We start from the raw sequence: 23,811 nt of genomic DNA, 5'->3' as shown, positions 1-23,811 counted from the left end.
GCTTTTTAGGAGGACGTTTAATCTTCTTTGCACGTTCACTTTGTAAACACTTGGTCGGTACTTTTGCATTCTTTATGACTGAGGAAAGACATGAACATCTTGGGTGACAAGGGGGTGAGTAAATTATCTGTAAATCTTTGTTCTGGAAAGGAAATAATCTTGTAATCTAAGTGTTTTAGTCTTTTAGTTGAATTTAGAACGCGGCTCAACCAATCAGAATCAAGGACCGGAACTACCCGTTTCATAATAAAAATTAAAAACTATATAGACATTAAAAAAAAGAAAAATGAAAAAGAAAAATTACATAATGAAATTACTAGAACTTTAAAGGATAAATTCACAGGACAGATACACTTCCTCTGTTCTGGATTACATCAACACCACCACAGACAGTGTTACAACCAGTGTTGTTTTCGTCAACGATGACGATGACGAAATCATTTTGTTGATGCCACTTTTTTCCATGACGAAAACGAGACGATGACGAGATAAAAATGGCTCGTTGATGACTAAAACATGACGAGACGTGTGTAAGTTTTCGTTGACGAGACGAGAATCGACGAAAATGTTAGTGGGTGGTCCGTCAGACGTTTAAAATGCATGACATTTCTGCTTATTGTGCATGCCAATTAAAACCGAAAAAAGTACCTGCCGCTATGGCAAGCCGTTTTAGCATTAAATGCTCTTTGCCATACTAGTATGGCAAGCCGTTTTAGCATTCCATCCTTGTTTGTCTTTTATGTTTTAAGACATTCCTTCATTATTGTAATATTGGTAAAAAATAGTCGATCCGGAAGCTCACATTGTGTTGAACTATAGATCTGCTATTTTCAGAACTTACAATTGACACTACCCAACAGCAAAATACTTACTGACCTACATTAATTTGTTAAAAGACTACTTTTTCCCCTTTTTTTGACTAAAACTAGACTAAAACCTTTTGGACTTTTCGTCGACTAAAACTAGACTAAAACCTTTTTGACTTTTCGTCGACTAAAATTGGACTAAAACTATCACATATAGAAGTGACTAAAATTTGACTAAAACTAATAACCATTTTAGTCCAAAAAGACTAAGACTAAATCTAAGATGGTTGTCAAAAACAACACTGGTTACAACCCAGAAACAGATCACCACATACCCAAATCAGAAGCCATGGATGAACAAGGAGGTGCGTCTCCTGTTGAAAGCACGCAACACTGCCTTCAGATCAGGTGATGCACAGGCCTACAGCACTTCCAGGGCTAATCTGAAGAGGGGCATCAAAAAGGCCAAGCACTGCTACAAACTTAAGCTAGAGGAGCACTTTTCTAACTCTGACCCTCGACGCATGTGGCAGGGCATTCAGGGCATCAGCGATTATAGACCCAGCCACTCCACCCCCACAGCCACTAATGTCTTCTTCCTGGATGAGCTTAATGACTTTTATGCTCGCTTTGAGAAAGACAATAAAGAGACTGCCACCAAGTTCACTTTGTCAACCGACCACTCACCCATCACACTAAACTCCTCTGATGTACACACTGCACTGAGCCGGATCAACGCGCACAAGGCTGCTGGACCAGACGGTATTCCTGGCCACGTACTGAGGGCATGTGCGGAGCAGCTTGCTGGGGTATTCACAGACATTTTTAACACGTCCCTTGCCCAAGCAACTGTACCCACATGTCTTAAACCCACCTCCATTGTGCCAGTGCCGAAACACTCCAACCCAACATGCCTGAATGACTACCGCCCTGTAGCACTCACACCCATCATTATGAAGTGCTTCGAGTGGCTGGTCCTCTCACACCTCAAGAACTCTCTCCAATCCACACTGGACCCACACCAGTTTGCCTACCGTGGCAATAGGAGCACAGATGATGCAGTCTCCATAGCACTGCACTCTGGACAATACAAATACTTATGCACGAATGCTGTTTGTTGATTTCAGCTCAGCATTCAACACTGTCAGACCTTCTAAGTTAATCACCAAACTTAGAGACCTGGACATTAACACTTCACTCTGTAACTGGATTATGGACTTTCTAACCAACAGACCTCAGCATGTTAGGTCAGGCCACATCTGCTCCACTACCATCATACTGAACACTGGTGTACCACAGGGCTGTGTGCTGAGCCCCTTCCTCTACTCCCTTTTCACCCACGACTGCAGGCCTGTGTATGGATCTAACACCATCATCAAGTTTGCAGACGACACTACAGTGATCGGTCTCATCAACAACAACGATGAGACTGTCTACAGGGAGGAGATTCAGCACCTGGCCACGTGGTGCACAGACAATAATCTGCTCCTTAACACCACCAAGACCAAGGAGCTCATTGTGGACTTCAGGAAGGGAAGAAGAGTTTCACACGAACCCATCCACATCAACGGGATGGCTGTTGAGCCTGTTTCATCCTTTAAGTTCCTGGGGACCCACATTTCGGAGGATCTATCCTGACCACCAACACCTCCAGCCTGGTCAAGAAAGCTCACCAGCGCCTGTTCTTCTTGAGAACACTTAAGAAGAACCAGCTGTCCTCAGCCATCCTGGTGAACTTCTATCACTGCACGATAGAAAGCATCCTTACGAACTGTGTCACAGTCTGGTACGGAAGCTGCTCTGTTGCGGAGCGTAAGGCACTGCAGCGGGTGGTGAAAACTGCCCAACGCATCATAGGGACTCCACTCCCATCCATTGAGGACATTCAGAAGAAGCACTGTCTGCGTCGAACACACAGTATTCTTAAGGATTCCTCTCATCCCGCCCACAAACTGTTTTCTCTTCTGCCTTCTGGCAGGCGTTTCAGATGCCACAGGACAAGAACTAGCAGACTGAGGAACAGCTACTTTCCCAGAGCTGTCTCCTTATTGAACTCTGACCCCCACTGACCCTTGACCCCCACCCCCACACACTCCCCACTACCATTGCACTACTTAATATTCATTGCACTACGCTGTACATACCCATTTGTAAATGCACATTTCCATTGCACATATACATACTGTAAATTTGTGATAAATCTATATCTATACATGTCAATTTGTAAATTCCTGCTTCAGTAAACAGTAACCTGTATATTATGTTCGTATCTACCTGCAATTTATATTATAGTTAATAGCAACCTGTATACTGTGTTCATCTATTTGTACATTCTAATTGTAGTTAATTATCATCTGTAAATTATGCTCACAGTACTTCATCTGTAAATATTATCCATAGTTTCTCCCTGTACATATTCCCTATAAGTGCACTTATAACTTATACCTTTATCCTGCACTTGCTGCTTATTTCACTCCTGGTTAGACCTAAACTGCATTTTGTTGCCTTGTACTTGTACATGTGTAATGACAATAAAGTTGAATCTAATCTAATGTAATCTAATGTAATCTAATGTAATCTAATCTAATCTAATCACTTCCATAATAATAATAAATAACCATTTCCTGGTAATTTACTCACCTCCATGTCACCCAAGATGTTCATGTCTTTCTTTCTTCAGTTGAAAAGAAATACAGTTTTTTTTGAGGAAAACATTCCAGGATTTTTCTCCATATAGTGGACTTCAATGGGAGCCAACATGTTGAAGGTCTAAATTGCAGTTTCAATGCAGCTTCCATGGGCTCTACACAATCCCAGCTGAGAAATAAAGGTCTTATCTAGCGAAACAATCTGTCATTTTCTAAGAAAAATACAAATGTATATACTTTTTAACCACAAATGCTCGTCTTGCACTAGCTCGACTGCAGACATTACGTAGTCACATTTGAAATGTCACGCGTGAAGTAGGCAGAAGTACCAACCCAGTGTTTACAAAGTGAACATGCAAAGAAAGTCAAATGCCCTCTACAAAAAAATAGGGTAAAACAGTTTTTCGCTCTACCCTACCGTTTTGAATTGGAGTACACAGATGAAGAACTAACCATGCACAACTTTTTTCCCAACGTACTTATATAATGTCACAGATGTGCATCGCAGAGCTAGTGCAAGACCGGCATTTGTGGTTAAAAAGCACATGCTTTTTTTCCCCCATTTCACTAGATAAGAACCATATTCCTCGGCTGGGATCGTGTAGAGCTCTTTGAAGCTGCACTTAAACTGCAATTTGGACCTTCAACCAATTGGTTCCTATTGAAGTCTACTACATGGAGAAAAATCCTGTAATTTTTTCTTCAAAACCCTTACTTTATTTTCAACTTGAATGACATGGAGTAAGTAAATTGTTAGGAAATGTTCATTCTGGAAGTGAATTAATTCATTAACTAAAATTTAAATAAAAACTGATTGATACTGACTGATGAAATAAAGTTTCCTACTAGGGCTGGGCCATATCATACCTTTCAAGGTAATACCGGTGTAATGTTATGGTACGATATGAAATTGACATATCGCGATAGAACTTGGATTTAACACTCATGCATGAGCATTGCTGGTGTTTTCATGCGGTCGCACATGGAGCGAGAAGCATGGCGGCGACTGAGGAGGCGGCATGTACAAGCGGAGCAATGACTAACACGTGTGAACCAGTTGCAAAGCAACTCTACTTTACTTTTGTGGATAATATAAATGGTAGGGGTGCAACGAAACGAAAGTGATTCGCGGATTAAGTGTTAAGTTTAACCATCATAGAGTGAAAGTTTATAATTAGCACGTTTTGTCTTGCCAATTTACCAATTCAAACAAGTTAAAAAGGGAACACGCACGTTGATTTTTTTTATTTTTTTTTTACCGCTGCCGCACACACCTGAAGGGAGCACGCGCACACAGAGAGAGAGAGAGAGAGAGAGAGAGAGACGCGCGATTCACACAGATTGATTCCTCTTTAACGTCTCTTTGAACGGAAACGTACATACAAAGTCATGTCTAAATACCCGTTTTGGTATTCTGGTAAACACAGTCGGTTATGTCTTCAGTGAACCAAGAAAGCTGAAAAAGAGATTCGTGCCAGTATTAGGTACGTGCATTAGCCCTTAAAGAGACAGCATCCTATAAATACCTGCAGTGAGAAGCACTAGTTATTTTACAATTAATTATTACATTTCCGCACCTGAATACTTGGGCTATTGATGTTATTAGTAACTTTATGTTGTATTCATTTACACTTGTCATTTGTGTAATTGTTCTTGCTTTGTAACTGACTTTATTTGTTCAACTAGTAGTTTTTGCTGTGGATTGGAAGTACTTAAAGTAAGCATTCAGTTATTAGTAAAAAACAAACTTTTTTTTATTTTGTTTGTTTTATGCTGATCCGATCCGTGACTCAAAATCTGTGATATGCCTTTTGATTTCACAAACTGTCAGCAAGCAATTTACAACTTGTGTAATATTGATTTTGGTACAAAATTATAGCACATCAAAAACAGCTGCTTGTTAAATTGAAAAGAAATGTTCTTTTTTTTTATTTGCACCAATAAAGTCGTGCAGTTTTGAAGTATTTTATCTAGCGTCAATTATATCGTCAGTTATATCGTTATCGCAAATTTTGCTATTTATATCGTGATAAAAATTTTTTACCATATCGCCCTGCCCTATTTCCTACTGCAGTGGTTCTCAATCCTAGTCCTGGAGGACCCCTGCTCTGCACATTTTGGATGTCTCTCTTATTTAACACACCTGATTGAGATCTTCAGCTTGTTAGTTCAGTTCATGGATCTCTCTCCTAATGAGCTGATGATCTCAGTCAGGTGTGTTAAATAAGGGAGACATGCAAAATGTGCAGAGCAGGGGTCCCCCAGGACCAGGATTGAGAACCACTGTCCTACTGTACATTAGAGCGGAGTATGGATGCGCTACTGCTTTGTCTTATACTACACTGGCCAGGGCTCATGTCATCACAAGGATCAGATCAAATACCTGCAGCTAAATTACCACCATCACAATGACACCAGCTTAACTTCTAATACTCAACAACTTTTGGACTACAATACATTAATCATCTACAGAGCAAATAATTACTTCTCATACAGTATGACCTAAAAATCTGTAACATGTCCCATCTACACTAATGGTTATATAGCCTGAAGTCTGACAAGCTATTTTTGAAAAGCTATTTTTAACAAGCACAATGGATTTCTAACGGACGTGTCCTTCCACATTTTTTGGATGAAAAAAAAGTTATCTTAATTAATGTATCAAACTTATTCTGCAATATTTAAGCCAGAGCACATAATTAAAGCAAGTACAAGCATTTTCTGAGAAGATTAAGTGCTTTTTTTCTGTCAATTAAACCAGACTGCATTAAAATAATTATAGAGGAGGAAAGAATCATATAGACCACCAAAAAGAAAAGTTCACAAAAGCCCAGACGTGCTTAATTAAAAGCTATGGCAAGAGCATGTCTAATGGAAATGTTTCGATCTCAAGTGTTTTGTATAACAATGAGCTTCCACGAATTCAGCATGAGCTGTTTAAGTATTACTCAGTGCTATGACTGCAGCAAAATATATGAACTTCTAATGGGCTCCAAAATCAATAGCACAGTTTATTTGACATCTAATGCCTATAACGGCTTTCTTGTATTTGTAATTAGTCTGCACTGATGCACCAGAGGGAATGTGTACTGTGGGAGGACAGAAGAATGCACTCATGCCACTGTAGAGTGGAAGTGGCCTGCTGGGAAGTGAAGAGGGCTTCTGTCCAGGGGGTCAGTGTTCTGCTTAGCTGACACGGTCCGGCTCTACCTCCCGCTATTTCCCATTTACTTTCGTAATACTGTAGCAAATCTGATCCTGTGTGCTCTGATATCTAACAACTGCTGGCTTTCTTCTTCAGATACAATAACTCAAACTGTGATCAATGTCAGTTAATATTCACTTTTTCATTTTGCAAGCTGTGTGGATCTAACAAAAATGATTTTTTTCTCAGTACCATCTGCTGAAAATGTAAGTCTAATGTAACTCAACTTGGCTATTAATTTTTAAAAAAAATGTAAAAAAAAAATGTTGAAAGCACAAGGATGATTCATACTACAGTGTTGCAGTACAGCACTGTGGCTTTTATGAACATAAAGGCCTGTTCACAGAAAGAGCAAACACTGTAACAGTAACAATAATGCTAAAACATTAGCGCCTACTCCAGTGGATGATATAGATCTATTTATTCCTACTGCGCACTTATGTGCAGAACTTGAAGTAGGAGGGATTTGGATTTGCTCTCAAAGTTTTTAGCCATTCATCAACTGGAAAAAACTAAACTGACTGAGAAAACTTCCTGTGATCAACCCTTGGGACCCCATGACTGGCTTTTTGCTCCAAACAGAGATAAAATAACAGGAGAAAAGCACAAACAATTAGAATGACTTCTTAGTTGGCAGCAAATCTTTCAATCCATCTTTTTGGGGGGTACTTTACAATAGACACGATAAGCCACAACAAAGCATATTTTGCAGGATGTTGCATGGCCAGAGAATTTTTTTCAGGGTGTTTGGGGCAAAGCTGGGGATTCAAGCCAAGAATGGTAAGGGGATTTTCTAAAACAATTGATTGTGTTTGAATAGATTTAACAAAAACCTAACAAAATCTTCTCAAATGGCTATTTGACTGAACCGGACCCAAGTGGCATTGGGATGTACAGGTTCTTCTCAAAAAATTAGCATATTGTGATAAAGTTCATTATTTTCTGTAATGTACTGATAAACATTAGACTTTCATATATTTTAGATTCATTACACACATTTGAAAGTAGTTCTAGCCTTTTATTGTTTTAATACTGATGATTTTGGCATACAGCTCATGAAAACCCAAAATTCCTATCTCAAAAAATTAGCATATTTTATCCGACCAATAAAAGAAAAGTGTTTTTAACACAAAAAAAGTCAACCTTCAAATAATTATGTTCAGTTATGCACTCAATACTTGGTCGGGAATCCTTTTGCAGAAATGACTGCTTCAATGCGGCGTGGCATGGAGGCAATCAGCCTGTGGCACTGCTGAGGTGTTATGGAGGCCCAGGATGCTTCGATAGCGGCCTTAAGCTCATCCAGAGTGTTGGGTCTTGCGTCTCTCAACTTTCTCTTCACAATATCCCACAGATTCTCTATGGGGTTCAGGTCAGGAGAGTTGGCAGGCCAATTGAGCACAGTAATACCATGGTCAGTAAACCATTTACCAGTGGTTTTGGCACTGTGAGCAGGTGCCAGGTCGTGCTGAAAAATGAAATCTTCATCTCCATAAAGCTTTTCAGCAGATGGAAGCATGAAGTGCTCCAAAATCTCCTGATAGCTAGCTGCATTGACCCTGCTACTTTCAAATGTGTGTAATGAATCTAAAATATATGAAAGTCTAATGTTTATCAGTGCATTACAGAAAATAATGAACTTTATCACAATATGCTAATTTTTTGAGAAGGACCTGTATAGTACTTCTGAATGTGTGATATGGATTGTGCTGTACTGTCGCATTTCTATTTTATAGTTTACACTCTCAGTGCTGCGAAAATCATGTCAGTTTTATTGCCCTGCCTGTGCGAGATCTGAGTATTTAAAAATGACTGAGTCTTCGACAGAACTGACAAATAAACTCTCAATCCACATCCATCAACAGATCCTCAGCAAGTCTGGCACATCTGGGTTAAGAGATAAGTGAAGGTCAACCTGAATTTTATGAGGACTGACTTTGATTTCTTTTTTTCTTTTTTTTACCTTAATAGCACAACAAACACAGCATTCACAGCACTCATTTTCTTGTGTGTATCTGGCTGTGTGTACATGCCCTAAGGGATGCTAACCTTTGTTTTCTGAGTTTCAGAAGATTCTCACAGGCTGAACAGATGTTAGTGCCTAAGTGCTGCCAGGTGTGAGATCAAGCCCAGATAACAAGAATCACTATGCAATCTTGTAATCAGCCATGGGTAATCGCCAAGAGCTTCCAGTAACGCTCATCATGAGGGGGAAAGAAAGAGAGAGGCGGAGAAGAAAATAACTCTAATATGTGACCAATTTCCTCTCCTGTCCATGGCATCTGCCCTCCATCAGCTGCACTCTTGTGCTCAGTGGAGTGCTCACTCTTACCTTTCTCTACAGCTACTCTATCATGGTGCAGCCTTTCCCCACACTACGATTTCCCCAACATTGTGGGGTACTGAAGCATTTTGTGTTTCTGTTCAGGTGGATAGGCACATGGCAAATATTAAATCTCAGAAAGAACACATGTGCCTTTCTGGAAAATCACACACAAAACACCACCGAAACCAGGAGTGGGTTCAATCCGAATCCTACTTTTTTAATTAATTATTCTGCTGTTCATATGCAAAACTTTGTCATAACTAAAATCAGGCTACGATTATGATCTGACCTTCAACAGATGATTTAGACAGTTCAGATTCTTGCTTAAGGTTTCGTGGAATATTCACTGCTAAAACTACATTTTAGATGGTTGTGATTCAGAATCATTAAAGAAAGAACCGTGATAATGGATTAATACACCCCATCTCTGATAGATGATATGACAGCCTGTTTGTCATTAAAGGCTTTGATACACCGCTTCAACCACTCACCATTACTGATCTCAGGCAAGTCAAACTTGGTGAAGTCCCACCACTGCAGACGATACGTTGTGTTAGCTATGTTGCTGGCTACTGCAGATTGACCGTCACCAATTACAGCACCTTAAAAAAAGAGAGGAAAAACAGTCACGTTAAAAATTCCTCAACCAGTCCATATTGCAAATGTAAACAGGCTGATAATGTACATTCCATACAGTTTTTCTTTGAAAGAAATGAATACTTTTATTCAGCATGGATGCATTAAAATCAATCAAAAAGTAAAGACAGTTAAGGCATTTATAATGTTACAAAAGATTTCTATCTAAAAAAAATGCTGTTCTTTTGAACATTCTTTTCATCAGTATTGATAATAATTAAAAAATGTCTCTTAGGGTGTGTTCACACGTGTCATGTTTGGATCGATTAAAACAAACTCTGGTGTGATTGCTCTGATAGTGCGGTTCATTTGAGCAAGTGTGAACATTACCACCTGAACCCTGGTGTGCACCAAACAAGCGGGCCAAGACCACTTAAAAGATGGGTCTTGGTCCGCTTCCTAAGAGAAATCTGGTGCAGTCTGATAGAAATATGAATGTGACATGGACCAAATACTTCTAAACGAACCAAAAACAGGAAGTAATGACAAGATGCAACGCTATGCGACATGATTTCATGAAGGGAACGTGGTGTATCCAAAACAAAATGAACAGAGGGCAAATGTAGAGCAACAAGGAGGTAAATCGCTTTTGTGAGTTTGCAGGTGGTGAAAATAAAATCATATACACACCACAGTAGACGGCATTAGGTGTATTCTACTTAAAGGAGCGCTGAGCAGACCAATCAGTGAATGGGTACTTAGGTGTCGAACGCACCTTTTCCTTTTGTTTGGAGTGTTCGGTGAGTTTCGTCACGAAATATACGTCATTCAACCCGACCAATCAGGCTGTGAACGTATTACTATGCCTTTTAGATTCAGTACCTTTAGGTTCGCTGTCAAAAATACCAGTGTGAATGCTAACAGACCAGGATCAAATATATCATTTTCCTGTTTGGTCCGGACCAAATGACCCAAACAAACTGAGATACACGTGTGAATACACCCTTAGACACCAAATCAGCATATTAGAATGAATACTGAAGGATCATGTGATGCTGAACATTAAAGTAATGACTGCTGAAAATTCAGCTTTGGCATCACAGGACTACATTACATTTTATATGTATTGAAGTAGAAAAATAAATGCAGTCAAATCAAATAAAATGCAGTCTATGAGCAAAAGAGATTTCCTTCGAAATATTAATAACTCTTACTGACCACACACTTAAAGTTAGTAGTGTACGTCTGACCACAACAGAAACAGCACATTACAAGAACAAGGAAAATCTAACAGCATTCAACTGAAGAGGCTCTATTGTGTTATGTTGCGGTTTACAGGGCATCTCTAAGTGCAACCCAAGGCTTGAACACTCAAGCAGAACAGAAAAATTAATAACATGGCCCTACTAACACTGGTAACACTGAGTTAAATGATGGCAGATAAACGCAACAAACAAAAGTTTTACATATCTCCACTATTTGATAAATCTATGAATGCTCTTCTTTATCTGATCTAGACAATAACAGTTAAGCCTTGTTTTGCCTGAGGAATCTCGTCCATCTGCAATAACTTCTTCCGCGAAGAGTCCCTCAATGCTTATATAAACTGTATTAGACTCTGGGCACTTAGCAAATCAGACAACACACTCGCCACTGAATTTAATACAGGTCTCTGCCTGCAACATAACTCTTCTCTGAGGTAAACAAGGAAATGTCAGGCTGTCCTCTTCAGTGCTCGGCCCTGTCACCATAATTACAGAGGGGAAGAGGGAAGGCTTTGGCCGAACAGTACACTTACAGGTCCATTTGCCAGTAGAGGGTCGATCCTGGGCCTGGCTAACAGATTAGATTTGCCTGTTATGACCTGGACTCAAGGAGACGTAATGCAGACATAAATATCTATTACACAGCTTCCCCCTGCACTCTGCTGTCTGCCCATTACAGCCCACAGACACCCAGGTGCAGTGAGCTGCCATTCAGGCAGGCTTTCAGGAGCTGCTCTAACAACCATGGACTAATGAGCTAGAGAGCTTCTCTCACCATAAAAGACCCTTTGGGAACCAGAATGCTGTGGACTTTACACTAAACCTAACCTGAAATACAACACATCTGGCATTGGTGCACAAGAAACATTTATTATTATTATGAACTGTTATTCTTCTCTTAACACAGCACATGTAATTAAGAAAACACTTTCGCTGCTTACAATTTTTGTAAAAACAAATGTCTGTAACATTATGTAATTTACTGTAACTTTTGATCAATTTACTACATGCTTGCTGTCCCCAAACTTCTGAACAGTAGAGTACGTTTTAGCCATATCGACAGAGACAGAGCTTTTACAGAGGAAATAAAGTAGAACAAAATGATGGACTGAACTGAGACGAGTGTGTCAATTGAAACTAAATCATCAAATTCTTTACTCACTAAAAAGCAGGTCAACAACAGGGCAAATCACAAAAGAAACTGCACTAAAAACATCATTAAGATGACATAAAAACATCCTTGTGACACAAAGTCATCTTCTAAAAACAAAGGACATAATTAATAAATAATAATAAACCTTTTTACTGTACCATGGTTTTATTTTAGAGGTGATTTGCAGGAGTGGAGTGGAACAGATGAGGTACAGACTGAGTTTACAAGAATTAGCTACACTTAAAGGGGCTATATGTAACTTTCTGAAATTTAAACTCGCGATTGACACCTGTGGCCAAAAAACGGAACTGCTCTTCCTTTCTGCTCGCTCTCGCAGCGCGTGCTCGTACGTACACACTTCACAAGTCATCCGCTGCAAAGAAGTCAACATTATGTTTACAGAGGTAAGAACAGTCAAATATATATATTGTCTGAGAAACTAAGTTTGTTTGCAATATATATGACTAGCGGTGGTGGCAGAGTGATCTGAAACGTTTAACATGAACGTGCTTGACGTCACATCCGCAGACAGCGCGCGAAAAATCCGACCTGACAGAAAATAGGAAAAATAGGATACAGGCTTATAGGTGCACCCACTGTGAGCTGACAAGGTGTCAGTATGCTCATCGGGAGACATTTGAGTCATAAATGGTCAAATAAAAAGGCTATTGTTACGTTTATTTTGGGGAAAAAGTTACATATAGCCCCTTTAAATGACAATTTTATCAAAAAAAAAAAAAAAAAAAAAAACCACTAGGGCGAGGGATTAAGCATTTATCATCTGTCACAGCGCAGTTATGAGCTAAACCTTTTCCACGGCAATCGTTTTCCTCATAGACGCACAACAAACTGCCCTGAAAAATGGAACTTTTAGAGAGGAATTTTACAAGGTGGACAGAGGCTGTAGACACTGGGGGATACATTAATTTACATTTTCACAGATTAAAAAAAAAGCACCAACAATGGAGAGATATTTAAAAACACTCAGTTCAAAAGTTCACTGCTACACCTTGTTTGTTAAAGGGAGAGTTCATCCAAAAAATTGTCACCCTCATGTTATCTGGAACCAGTATGACTTTTTTTCCCCCGACAGAATATAGTGGACTTCAATGTGAGCCAGTGGGTTGAAGGTCAAAGTAGCTGCAAAGGGCTCTACATGATCCCAGCCGAGGAATAATGGTCTTATCTAGCAAAACGATCGTCATTTTCTAAAAAAAAAAAAAAAAATTAAATGTCTATTTTTTAACCAGAAATGCTCATCTTGCACAAGCTTGACTTCTTGCATTATCACGTTGGAAAGGTCACACGTAATATAGGCAGAAGTACCGATCCAGTGTTTACAAAGCAAAAGTGCAAAAAAAGTCAAAAGAAAAAAGGTAAAACAACGCTGTCAGACAATTTTAAAGTTGGAGTTTTTCGCCCTACCTTTTTGAACTGGAGTACACAGTTGAAGTGACCTTTCCAACGTGATTGTGTAATGCGTAAAATCATAGACACGCATATACAGTGGTGTGAGAAAGTGCTGGCCCCCTTCTTGATTTTTTTGCAGGTTTGTCACACTTTAATGGTTCAGATCATCAAACAAATTTAAATATTAATCAAAGATAACACAAGTAAACACAACATGCAGTTTTTAAATGAAGGGGGAAAAAATCCAAACCCACGTGGCCCTGTGTGAAAAGTGTAGTGTGATGGTCTGGAGCTGTTTTGCTGCTTCTGGACCTGGAAGATTTGCTGTGATAAAATGTAACCGTGAATTCTGTTGTCTACCAAAAAATCCTAAAGGACAATGTCCGGCCATCTGTTTGTGACCTCGAGCTGAAGCGAACTTGGGTTCTGCAGCAGGACAATGATCCAAAACACACCAGCAAATCCACCTCTGAATAGCTGAAGAAAAACAAAATAAAGACTTTGGAGTGGCCTAGTCAAAGTCCTGACCTGAATCCTATTGAGATCCTGTGGCATGACCTTAAAAAGGCGGTTCAATGCTCGAAAACCCTCCAATGTGGCTGAATTACAACATTTCTGCCAAGATGAGTGGGCCAAAATGATCGCAAATGCTTGATTGCAGTTGTTGCTGCTAAGGATGGCCCAACCTGTTATTAAGTTTAGGGGGCAAACACTCTTTCACACAGGGCCATGTGGGTTTGGATTTTGTTTTCACTTTATAATAAAAAAAAACTTCATTCAAAAACCGCATGTTTTGTTTACTTGTGTTATCTTTGATTAATATTTCAATTCGTTTGATGATCTGAAACATTAAAGTGTTACAAACATGCAAAAAAATAAAAAAATCAGGAAACTGAAACTGCAATTTGAACCTCCAACCCATTGGCTCCAATTGAAGTCCACTATATGGAGAAAAATCCTGGAATGTTTTCCTCAAAAACCTTATTTTTTCAGTTTTTAACTGAAGAAAGAAAGACAAAAAAACATTTTGGATGACATTAGGGTAAGTAAACAATTCTACTGTAAGACATAATGCCACTAATTTGATGACATATGATTCTGTTATTCAAAAACAGATCTTTAATTTACATTCCTGAAACACAAAATTAAGCTGAAATTGATAAAATAAATAAATAAAATAAATAAAAAGAGCATAAGGGATAGGTTAGCACTGTACTGTGTCTAATGTTATAACAATGTCAATCATACTTAAACTTGCACTCAGATGGCCAAATGTGATCTTGGAAAGCTTTTATAAGCCTATTTTATATACAGCTGCAAAGCGAGAAAGTGAGAATGTGTATTTTCTAGGTGGTTGCTCTGTCATGTGTAGTTAGAAAGGAGAGTTCACCACAGGTGGATGAACAGACAAACCACCACACAGACTTACACTAGCTAATGTGACATGAGGTCTGAAAAATACATGTCACATTCTCTTAATGTTAGGATTCACTTAACATTTTGTGAACCTCAAAAGTACAGAGTCAAATGATCAAATGGTTCTGTTACAATAGGCAAATGCCATGGGAGATAATCCGAAAGTTTGGATGATTAGTTTAACAGGTCTCAGAGTCTTGGCAGGATCAGCACTTCCTGCCCTGCTGGCTGATTAAACTTCTGCTCAACACCAATTATATTCTCAGCACTCACAGACACAGGCAGTTAGCACCAAGGAGGTCAGGTCTGCACCTTTTCACACAGAGCAGGAAAGCTGTTACAACTGTTAACTAGCAGTAACCATTCCAGCTGGCATGAGCAATGCAATGTTTTCTGGATATAGTTCAGCAGCCCAGTATGTCATAATGCTGCGTCTTTTGGATAGATTTTGATTGCATGAACAACAGATCCGACAAGCTGCACCCTCTATCGCTTTACCCAGAGGCTGTCACTCTCAAAGGACGACAGTATCAAAAGGGATGAAATGCAAATATCATTTGACTCTATTTTTTCCTGTAGATCAGTTAATCAAACATGTTGACGCTTCAATCTGGCAAATCCTAAAATATGCCCATCACCAAAGCTTTTACAGACAACACTTTTCATTTCGAGTCTAAATAGATCCATCAGATTTGTTTAAGGCATCTCTATTTGATAATGTGATCTGCCAGAGAGAATATATTAACCCTTTAACTGTCACCCTCCCATTTCTGAACATGGAAGTGAAAGTGCACTATTCAAACTTAAATTGTTATAATTTGTGAACGCTTTTGAATACAGACCTAAGGTTGGATTCTTTTTAAAGAAGACAATCAGCAGATTGTTGCAGAAGTGGAATCATTAATAAAATATGGAAGTATCAACAAGTTATATAAGTTCATATTTACTGTAAAAAAATATATATATAATAATAAATAAATAAAAATATTTTACATATGAGGTTTTACTCCAAAATTGCTATAAACTGGATGTTTTATGTCTAAATAAGTTATGTTTCAAATTTTAAGTTGATAAAAAACAAATTGAGGTTCCTGTGAGATTTTATTTAGGGCGTTAACCACAAGTGATGGGAATAACGGCGCTATAAATAAACGGCGTTACTAACAGCGATACTTTTTTCAGTAACGAGTAATCAAACGAATTACTGTTTCCCCCGTTACAACGCCGTTACCGTTACTGACAATAAAATGTGCGTTACTATAACTGAGAACACTGAAGCGGTTTTCATGCGAGCATCGTCTCTCTCAGCCATAAGACCTCTCCTTCTCTGGGGTGTGTGTGTTCGGGGCGGGACACATAACTAGTGATGATAATTGGTGTGTCTGTAAACGTGGTGTAACTGAGAACACGATGATTGGCTTAGATTGAGTAAATTTCCATTGTTTGGCAGAGTAGTGCGGGTGTTCACACACACACACACACACACACACACACACACACACACACACACACACACAAGCACGGTCAGTCGCACACACACACACAGCAACATCCAGGAGTCACAACGATGGCAAGTCCAACAAGTTCAAAGGTAGCTTTTGCAAACTGGAAGTATAAGCACTACTTTTCCTTCGCTGAGGTGAAAGGCAAAAATACTGTATTTATGTAACGTGCAACTTATGCCCAGGAAAAAAAGAGTGTCTCTGCGTCGGTGACAAGTAATTCTAATCTACTGAAGCAGCTCACATCGTCACATGCCGCCACAAAATCAGTGGCTAAGAACGCAAGTGATAACGATATTTAAAGTTCTAAACCATCTATTGTGCTTTATTGTTCCACTATAGTAATGATAATATTTATAATAACATGTTGAATTTGATAGTTGTCTCTCACGTTGTCCCACAACAACATTAAAATAGTGTAGATTAGTGTACAATGTTTTATATTTATTTTATAGTTATATTAAATTAGATTTTTTTAAGTAACGCAATAGTTACTTTGCCTGGTAATTAGTTACTTTTATAATGATGTAACTCAGTTACTAACTCAGTTACTACTTGTGAGAAGTAACTAGTAACTATAACTAATTACTTTTTTAAAGGTGCGTGCCCAACACTGTTAACCACAAACAGCCACAGTGTGCCATCCAAACGCCATTTTTATTTTTTAAAGCAATATTTTGTCTATCACAAAATAACCACCAAATATTGAATCTTGAGACTCAGGCCTTTCCGATAATATGCATTTTGTCAAGATTGTAAAAATTTTGATTGTAAAATACCATAAAACATTTTGTAATATTACACTTGACACCACCCACTAAGGGGGAGGAAACCACTAAAAGATTTTAAAGCAATATCCGATTTCAAAATGTTTTCACAGGATGAATTTTGAGGTGTCAAGCTTTCAAATGATACATAGTTTATGATGATAACTAAAACAGGTGATAGGGAAAACAGACATAGAAAAGAGTGCCAAGTGTCCCACAGGTGGGACGGTGACAGTTAAAGGGTTTTAAACTATGTTCATAAAAGCATACTAGTGAAAAAAAAAACAAGTTGGTAATGCCAAAAAATAAAAAAATATATTTTAAATAATAATCAATTTAGCATTCTTCTATGATAGAATGCATTACATAACAATCATGTAATACCTTTTGCAGTACATTTATATCACATGCTTTAAAAAAAAAAAAACAGAAGTCCACATACAGTGTACACTGCACTGCATCAGTATTCAGTACGTGAGTATTACATTCCTTACAGAGCTATGGTACTGTGCCTCTCAACAGCATCTTACAGTCAGAAACCACTTATACATAGAGCAGGAAATGGTTAGGACATGTGACCCCTGACCTCTGAGTTCTGGCAATGCAAAAGAACAAAGAGCAGCTGAGGGGCAATACTGATGCTGCACCTCTCAAAAACAGGTCACTACCTGGAGCTGCCCAGAAAGACAAAGACAAGAAACAAGAGAAACAGGGAGGGAGAGAGAGAGAGAGAGAGAGAGAGAGAGAGAGAGAGAGAGAGAGAGAGAGAGAGAGAGAGGAAGACCTCACCTGAACTCTCCACAGACTCAGCTGTGTTTTAAGAGCGGCTCTACTGAGTGTTTTAAGGAGTGATTACCCGAGGGAATCTTTGTATGGCATGTGGTGTGTATGCTAAACGAGGTCATCATAAGTGTCCCGTACAATAACTGAATTTAGGACGGCTACCAAGAACAATGTGTTTCTTCATGATAAAATTAATTAGATCAGTACTTTCCAAAATGGTGGAAATTTACTTCACAGAGCAAAACATAAATTACCAATCCGCCAATGCAGCAGAATTCAGTCATACGCCTCATATATACTCACCAGCCTCTTCAGCACTGACCCGACAGAGCAAAAATAGAGAGAGAAAGTCTGGTGAAAGGACCATTCCATTAAAGATAATCGGGTCTGGGCTGCAGTTTTTCATGCTCTGAAAAGTCCATATAAACTGGGTTTCTCTCTGACAATAACAGCCCGAGGGATCCGTCAGGCCTGCAGCACTGGGTGGAGCAGAGACTGAATGGATCAGAGACGGGCTGAATTAGAGAGGGTCACTGTTCTCCATCACTAACCCTTCATTCATTACACACTCCATCCTAAGGCCCTCCAGCTCTGGCTTTATCGCACTTCCTATCTGTAGTTAAACACTATTTAATAAACACACACACATAAACTACACACATACTCTAATATTTCACAATAGTGTCGCTTCAATGACTGCTGATTAAATTTGAACAATGTAAAACTTACATCAGACTTTTTAACGAACAATAGAATTCACTTAAAGGGATAGTTTACCCAAAAATGAAAATTCTGCCAGTAATTACCCTCATGTCCTTTTAAACTCAGAACATAAATAAAGATATTTTTGATGAAATCCAAGAGCTTTATGACCCTGCATAGACAGCAACGCACACATTCATGGCCCAGAAAGGATGTAAGGACATCATTAAAATATTCCATGCGACATGGAATCAACCTTAATTTTATGAAGCTACAAAAAAACTTTGTGCGCAAAGAAAGCAAAAATAACTTTCTTCAACAATTTCTTCTCTTCTCGACTGTTTCTGCCGTGTGTTCAAGAGAGTAACACGACGCATGCATGTGGCTCTGCTGACACAGATGACCCAAATGTGCTGCGGCTTGTTTACAAGCAGAAGACAACGCACAATGTACATAAAACATGTTTTTGTAAACATGTCTGAAGATTTCAACAGAGAGGATGACTTGCAATTTTTTGCTCAGCCTTACTTATTTGAACCAGAATATATAGACAATAAACTAAGAGAGATGAATGTTCTACGTCAGAATGATGGCTCCTTCTATGTTGAGAGGAAACTGTTGAATAATGTTATTTTTGTTTTCTTTGGACACAAAAAGTTTTCTCGTAGCTTCATAAAATTACAATTGAACCACTGATGTCACATGGACTAGTTTATCAATGTCCTTTCTAACTTTCTGGGCCTTGAATGTGGTAGCTGCATTGCTTTCTATGCAAGGTCAGAAAGCTCTCGGATTTCATCAGAAATATGTTTTGTTTATCTTATTGTTAAATTATGTTTGTTTTCCGAAGATGAATGATGAAGATGAATGTCTTATGGGTTTGTAATGACATGAGGGTGAGTAATAAATGACAGAATTTTCATTTTTGGGTGAACTATCCCTTTAAGGGAACCAATCGTATCTATTTTTTAAATGCATATCATAAATATTATTGAACAATGTCTGTTTCATTTTTTATGAGTTTTTTTATATTTAAGAACCCTAAGGCAAAACCCAAAACATTTTCACTGTCTTATTTTGGTTTCTATGAGAGCTATAGCTTAAATATAGTTGGTCAGTTTGACGTTTAGTAGCAAAACACCAAAATGATAAAAATCTCATTAAAAACAAATATCATTACACAAGACACATTCTGGTAGAGAGAGGGGAAGAAGGGGAGAATCAAGAAAACGTCTTGTCACATGTCTTTTGGCCCAGGGGCCAAATACAGCCCATTAATCAATTTATACAGCCCTTTGATTGATTTGAAGATCACAGAGCTGCCTGATACATGAGAGTGCTCTCTGTACAAAACTCTGTGGTGAAATCAAAAGCACTCAAGTGGTCAACAATTACCAGGCCAAAGCATGGTATGCTTTTAGCTTCCAATGGTCATAGTTCAGCTACTTCCCAAACATGACCCAGCACAGCATAAGCACACATATTTGTTCAAGTCTCACTCAATCAAACATACTTATGCAAATAACTTGACTGTTGACATCAAGCATTAAATTGTTGCAGCTCATTTGTTCAGAGTGTGTTGCGTCAAAAGTGATATCGGGAAGCACCACTGAACCTGCATACATACAATGTTTGATTTCATACAGTTATGAGTAATTCTTTAAGGGGTAGTTCACCTAAAAATGAAAATTATCCCATGGTATACTAGGTATACATGACTTTCTTCTTTCAGACAAATACATTATTTATTATTTATATAAAAAAGTCTTAAAGCTGGTCTTCCCAGCTTTAAAATGACAATGAATGGGGGTTGAGATTTTGAAGCCCAAAAAAGAACATCTATCCATCATAAAAAAAAGTACTCCACGCAGAAGGTTAATAAAGGCCTTCTTAAAGCGAAGTGATGCATGATGCATATTTACAAGTTTATAAACCCTAATCTGTAGCTTCGCTAACTGTCATATGTGTGTTCATGACAGAGTGGCATTCCAGCAGATGACGTAGGACTTAGGTATAGTGTAAGCTCTGGTGTTGAAGCATCCTGGATATACACATAAAACACACAATTTTAAGACTAATACAGTGGTTCTCAAACTTTTTTGCTCACGCCCCCCTTTAAACCTTTAAAAAAATCTGGCGCCCCCTCCCGAAAATACCTATCCCACCTAAGACTAATAAATGATTTTACTAAACATAATGAAAAATGTATGCTTAGTTAATAAAAAAAAAAAAAAGCTACAGGACAAAAACACATGTAACACTTGAAACATAAAAAAATAGCACAGGGAGAATAACTAAGGCATAGCAGGGCTTGAAATTAACTTTTTTACTTGGTAGCACTGGTACTCCCAACTTCAAAAAGTTAGGAGCACCAAAAAAATATAGGAGCACCCAATTTATTTTTAGTAATGTGCCGATCTTGATTCTTCATGGCTGATTCTGATTGCAGATGTTTTTCAAGCAAATGGGCTAATTCTGAGAGCCTTTTTTATATATTTATTTTACGCCTTAAACAAGGGACAATGAATGAATGATAATATGAGTACACGAACAAGATGTTTTTTTCTCTATTGTAAATACAGCCGTTTAAATTACAGGCAGCCACTGCATTTTTAAAGAATCTACAGTATAAATAACAAAAAATAAACGACACAGTTCTTTCTTAGTCGTGTAGGCAATAAATGCAGCCATAATCAAAGTAGGCTACTGTTTCAATATTCAAAGTGCAAATAGAGACCGAATTTTCCCATCATGATACAGAGCTATAGAAAACTACACAACTGATTATAGCCCAATACTAATAACAGCCTAGATATTTTATGTAGCCTAATTTGCACGTATTGGGGAGTCGATCTCTAAACGTGGGGTATTAAAATTGCTTTTGAATGCGTGTGCGCGTTTTTACTTTTGGTTTCATTTTAACAATCGCGCGAATCAGCGGCGCTGTGCATGCATTCTACAATACAAGACATTAATTTTACAAAACCATTTGAAAGTGGGAGGACACAAACAGGATTTTTAAAAAGCCCCTGAGTGGAACTCTGCCGCTGAGTTATCATTTGTGAATGTATGGTGTTGTACACTATACCAAGACTGAGGCGCCAGAATGCCGCAGTTCAGCGGAGTGCAGTGTCAGTGACATCTCTGCTGGAGGCGACAAAGCGACAGTTGCAAATCATTTTAACTTTGAAGCCGAGAGCAATTATACCTCGTCAAAATTTCTGCATTGAGCTTTTGAATGACCAGCACCTGCCTGGGTCTGTACGAATTCATTTATGGATTTATCTTCTCTTTCACACACCGATCCATCTCCCATTCCAAGTGACGTCCTTTGGCTGTTTACGTTTTTATACTTATTTTTCTGCTGATGGCCCGCGCCCCCCCTGCAATACTCGTGCGCCCCCCACTTTGAGAACCACTGGACTAATAGAACATAGAGTATAGCTAAAACAATTCACTTCTTCATGTGTTTTTTCTTTCGCTGTAAACAAAATTAATTCTCACAAGACCAGATATTCTCACCGGGGCTTACACTAAGCCTACGTCCTACATTCTACGTCATCTGCTGGAACGCTACTCTCTCATGAACGTGTATACGACAGTTAGCGGAAGCTAGATATGGTTTATAAAGTTGTAATATGGATAACTTTCTTACACAAGCGCATTGATTCGCTTCAGGAGGCCTTTATTAACCCCCAGAGCCATGTGGATTACTTTTTATGATGAATGGATGCACTTTATTAGGAAATGACCGGAAATGACACAGGCTTCTCCCAAAAGATAATAAGTCGATGTACAAGAGGCATCATTGTGGAAAAAAAAATATTTCTCAGCTTTCATTTACATTTGAACAAAATGTGGTATGTCCAAAATTATTCATACCCTTTGCAAACTGTCACAGTCTATGGGAAAATACAAAGTTTTATACCATTCCAAATAGTCCAAGCTGTTCTAAAGCATCCTAATTACCCTGATTCGTAGGGAACAGCTGTTTTAATCAAATTGAAAATTAAAAAACAGAAGCTTTTTGCTGTTGGTTTGTGGACAGTCATGTATAAGACAAAGGAGCTCACTGTTGACCTGCGGCTGCGCATTGTGGCAGGAAAGGGCTATAAGACCATATCTAAATGTTTTGAAGTTCCAGTTGCTACAGTGCAAAGTATTATTAAAAAATACAAGACGTTCCGCACTGTGAAAAATCTCAGAGGACGTGGTCGGAAGCCAAAAGTTACACCTGTGCTGGCAAGGTGGATAGTGAGAGAGGTAAAAAAGAATCCAAGGATCACCACCAAGGCCATCCTGATGAATCTGGGCTCTGCTGGTGGCAACATCTCAAGGCAGACAGTCCAACAGACACTGCACACCACTGGGTTCCACGGACGCAGACCAAGGAGGACACCACTTCTCCACATAAGGCACACAAAAGCCTGCTTGGCCTTTGCAAATGCTCATCTGGACAAAGAAGAAGACTTCTGGTCTTCTGTTTTGTGGTCAGATGAAACAAAAATTGAATTGTTTGGCCACAGTGATGTAGCCTTCATTTGGCGTAAAAAAAGGAGAAGCCTTCAACCCTAAGAACACCATCCCCACTGTCAAACATGGTGGTGGGAACCTAATGTTCTGGGGGTGTTTTTCAGCCGGTGGACCAGGAACCTAATCACAGTAAATGGCACCATGAATAAGGAGCAATACATTAAAATTTTCAACCACATCAGGCAGTCTGCAGAGAAACTTGGCCTTGGGCACCAGTGGACATTCAGCACAACAACGACATTAACGTTTTGCAGTGGCCCAGCCAGAGTCCTGACTTAAATCCAATTGAGAATCTGTTGAGGGAGCTAAAGATCAGGGTGATGGCAAGGAGACCCTCCAACCTGAAAAAGTTTGAGCTCATCGGTAAAGATGAATGGGCAAAAATACCAGAGGAAACATGCAAAAAGCTGGTCGGCAATTATAGGAAGCGTTTCATTGCTGTAATAGCCAATACAGGCTTTTCTATTGATTATTGAGTATGAATAATTTTGGACATGCCACTTTTTGTTCAAATATAAATAAAAGATGAGTAATAATTTTTTCCACAATGATGCCTCTTGTACATCGTCTTATTATCTTCCGGGAGACATCTGTGTCATTTCTAATAATAATAAAAAAAAAAAAAAACTGGTTGAATAAAAGTAACTTTAGGCCAAAATTTGGGTATGAATAATTTCAGGCTTGACTGTATATTATATGTATGTATATATATATATGTA

General features: G+C 38.7%; 1 protein-coding gene across 1 annotated transcript in view; it reads right to left on the bottom strand.

Annotated features, from left to right (window-relative positions):
- The window catches only part of ambra1a (autophagy/beclin-1 regulator 1a), a 109,463-nt gene that overhangs the window by 62,613 nt on the left and 23,039 nt on the right, over positions 1 to 23,811 (bottom strand). The window contains exon 12 of the mRNA XM_073836008.1: positions 9,477 to 9,587. Within this exon, the coding sequence (XP_073692109.1) occupies positions 9,477 to 9,587 (111 nt within the window). The remainder of the gene's footprint in view (positions 1 to 9,476; positions 9,588 to 23,811) is intronic.

This window comes from Garra rufa, chromosome 3 (genome assembly GCF_049309525.1).
Source record: "Garra rufa chromosome 3, GarRuf1.0, whole genome shotgun sequence".
In the NCBI taxonomy this organism is placed as follows: domain Eukaryota; kingdom Metazoa; phylum Chordata; class Actinopteri; order Cypriniformes; family Cyprinidae; genus Garra; species Garra rufa.
Note: the sequence above shows the minus strand (reverse complement) of the source record. Positions and strands in the feature narration are given on the sequence as shown.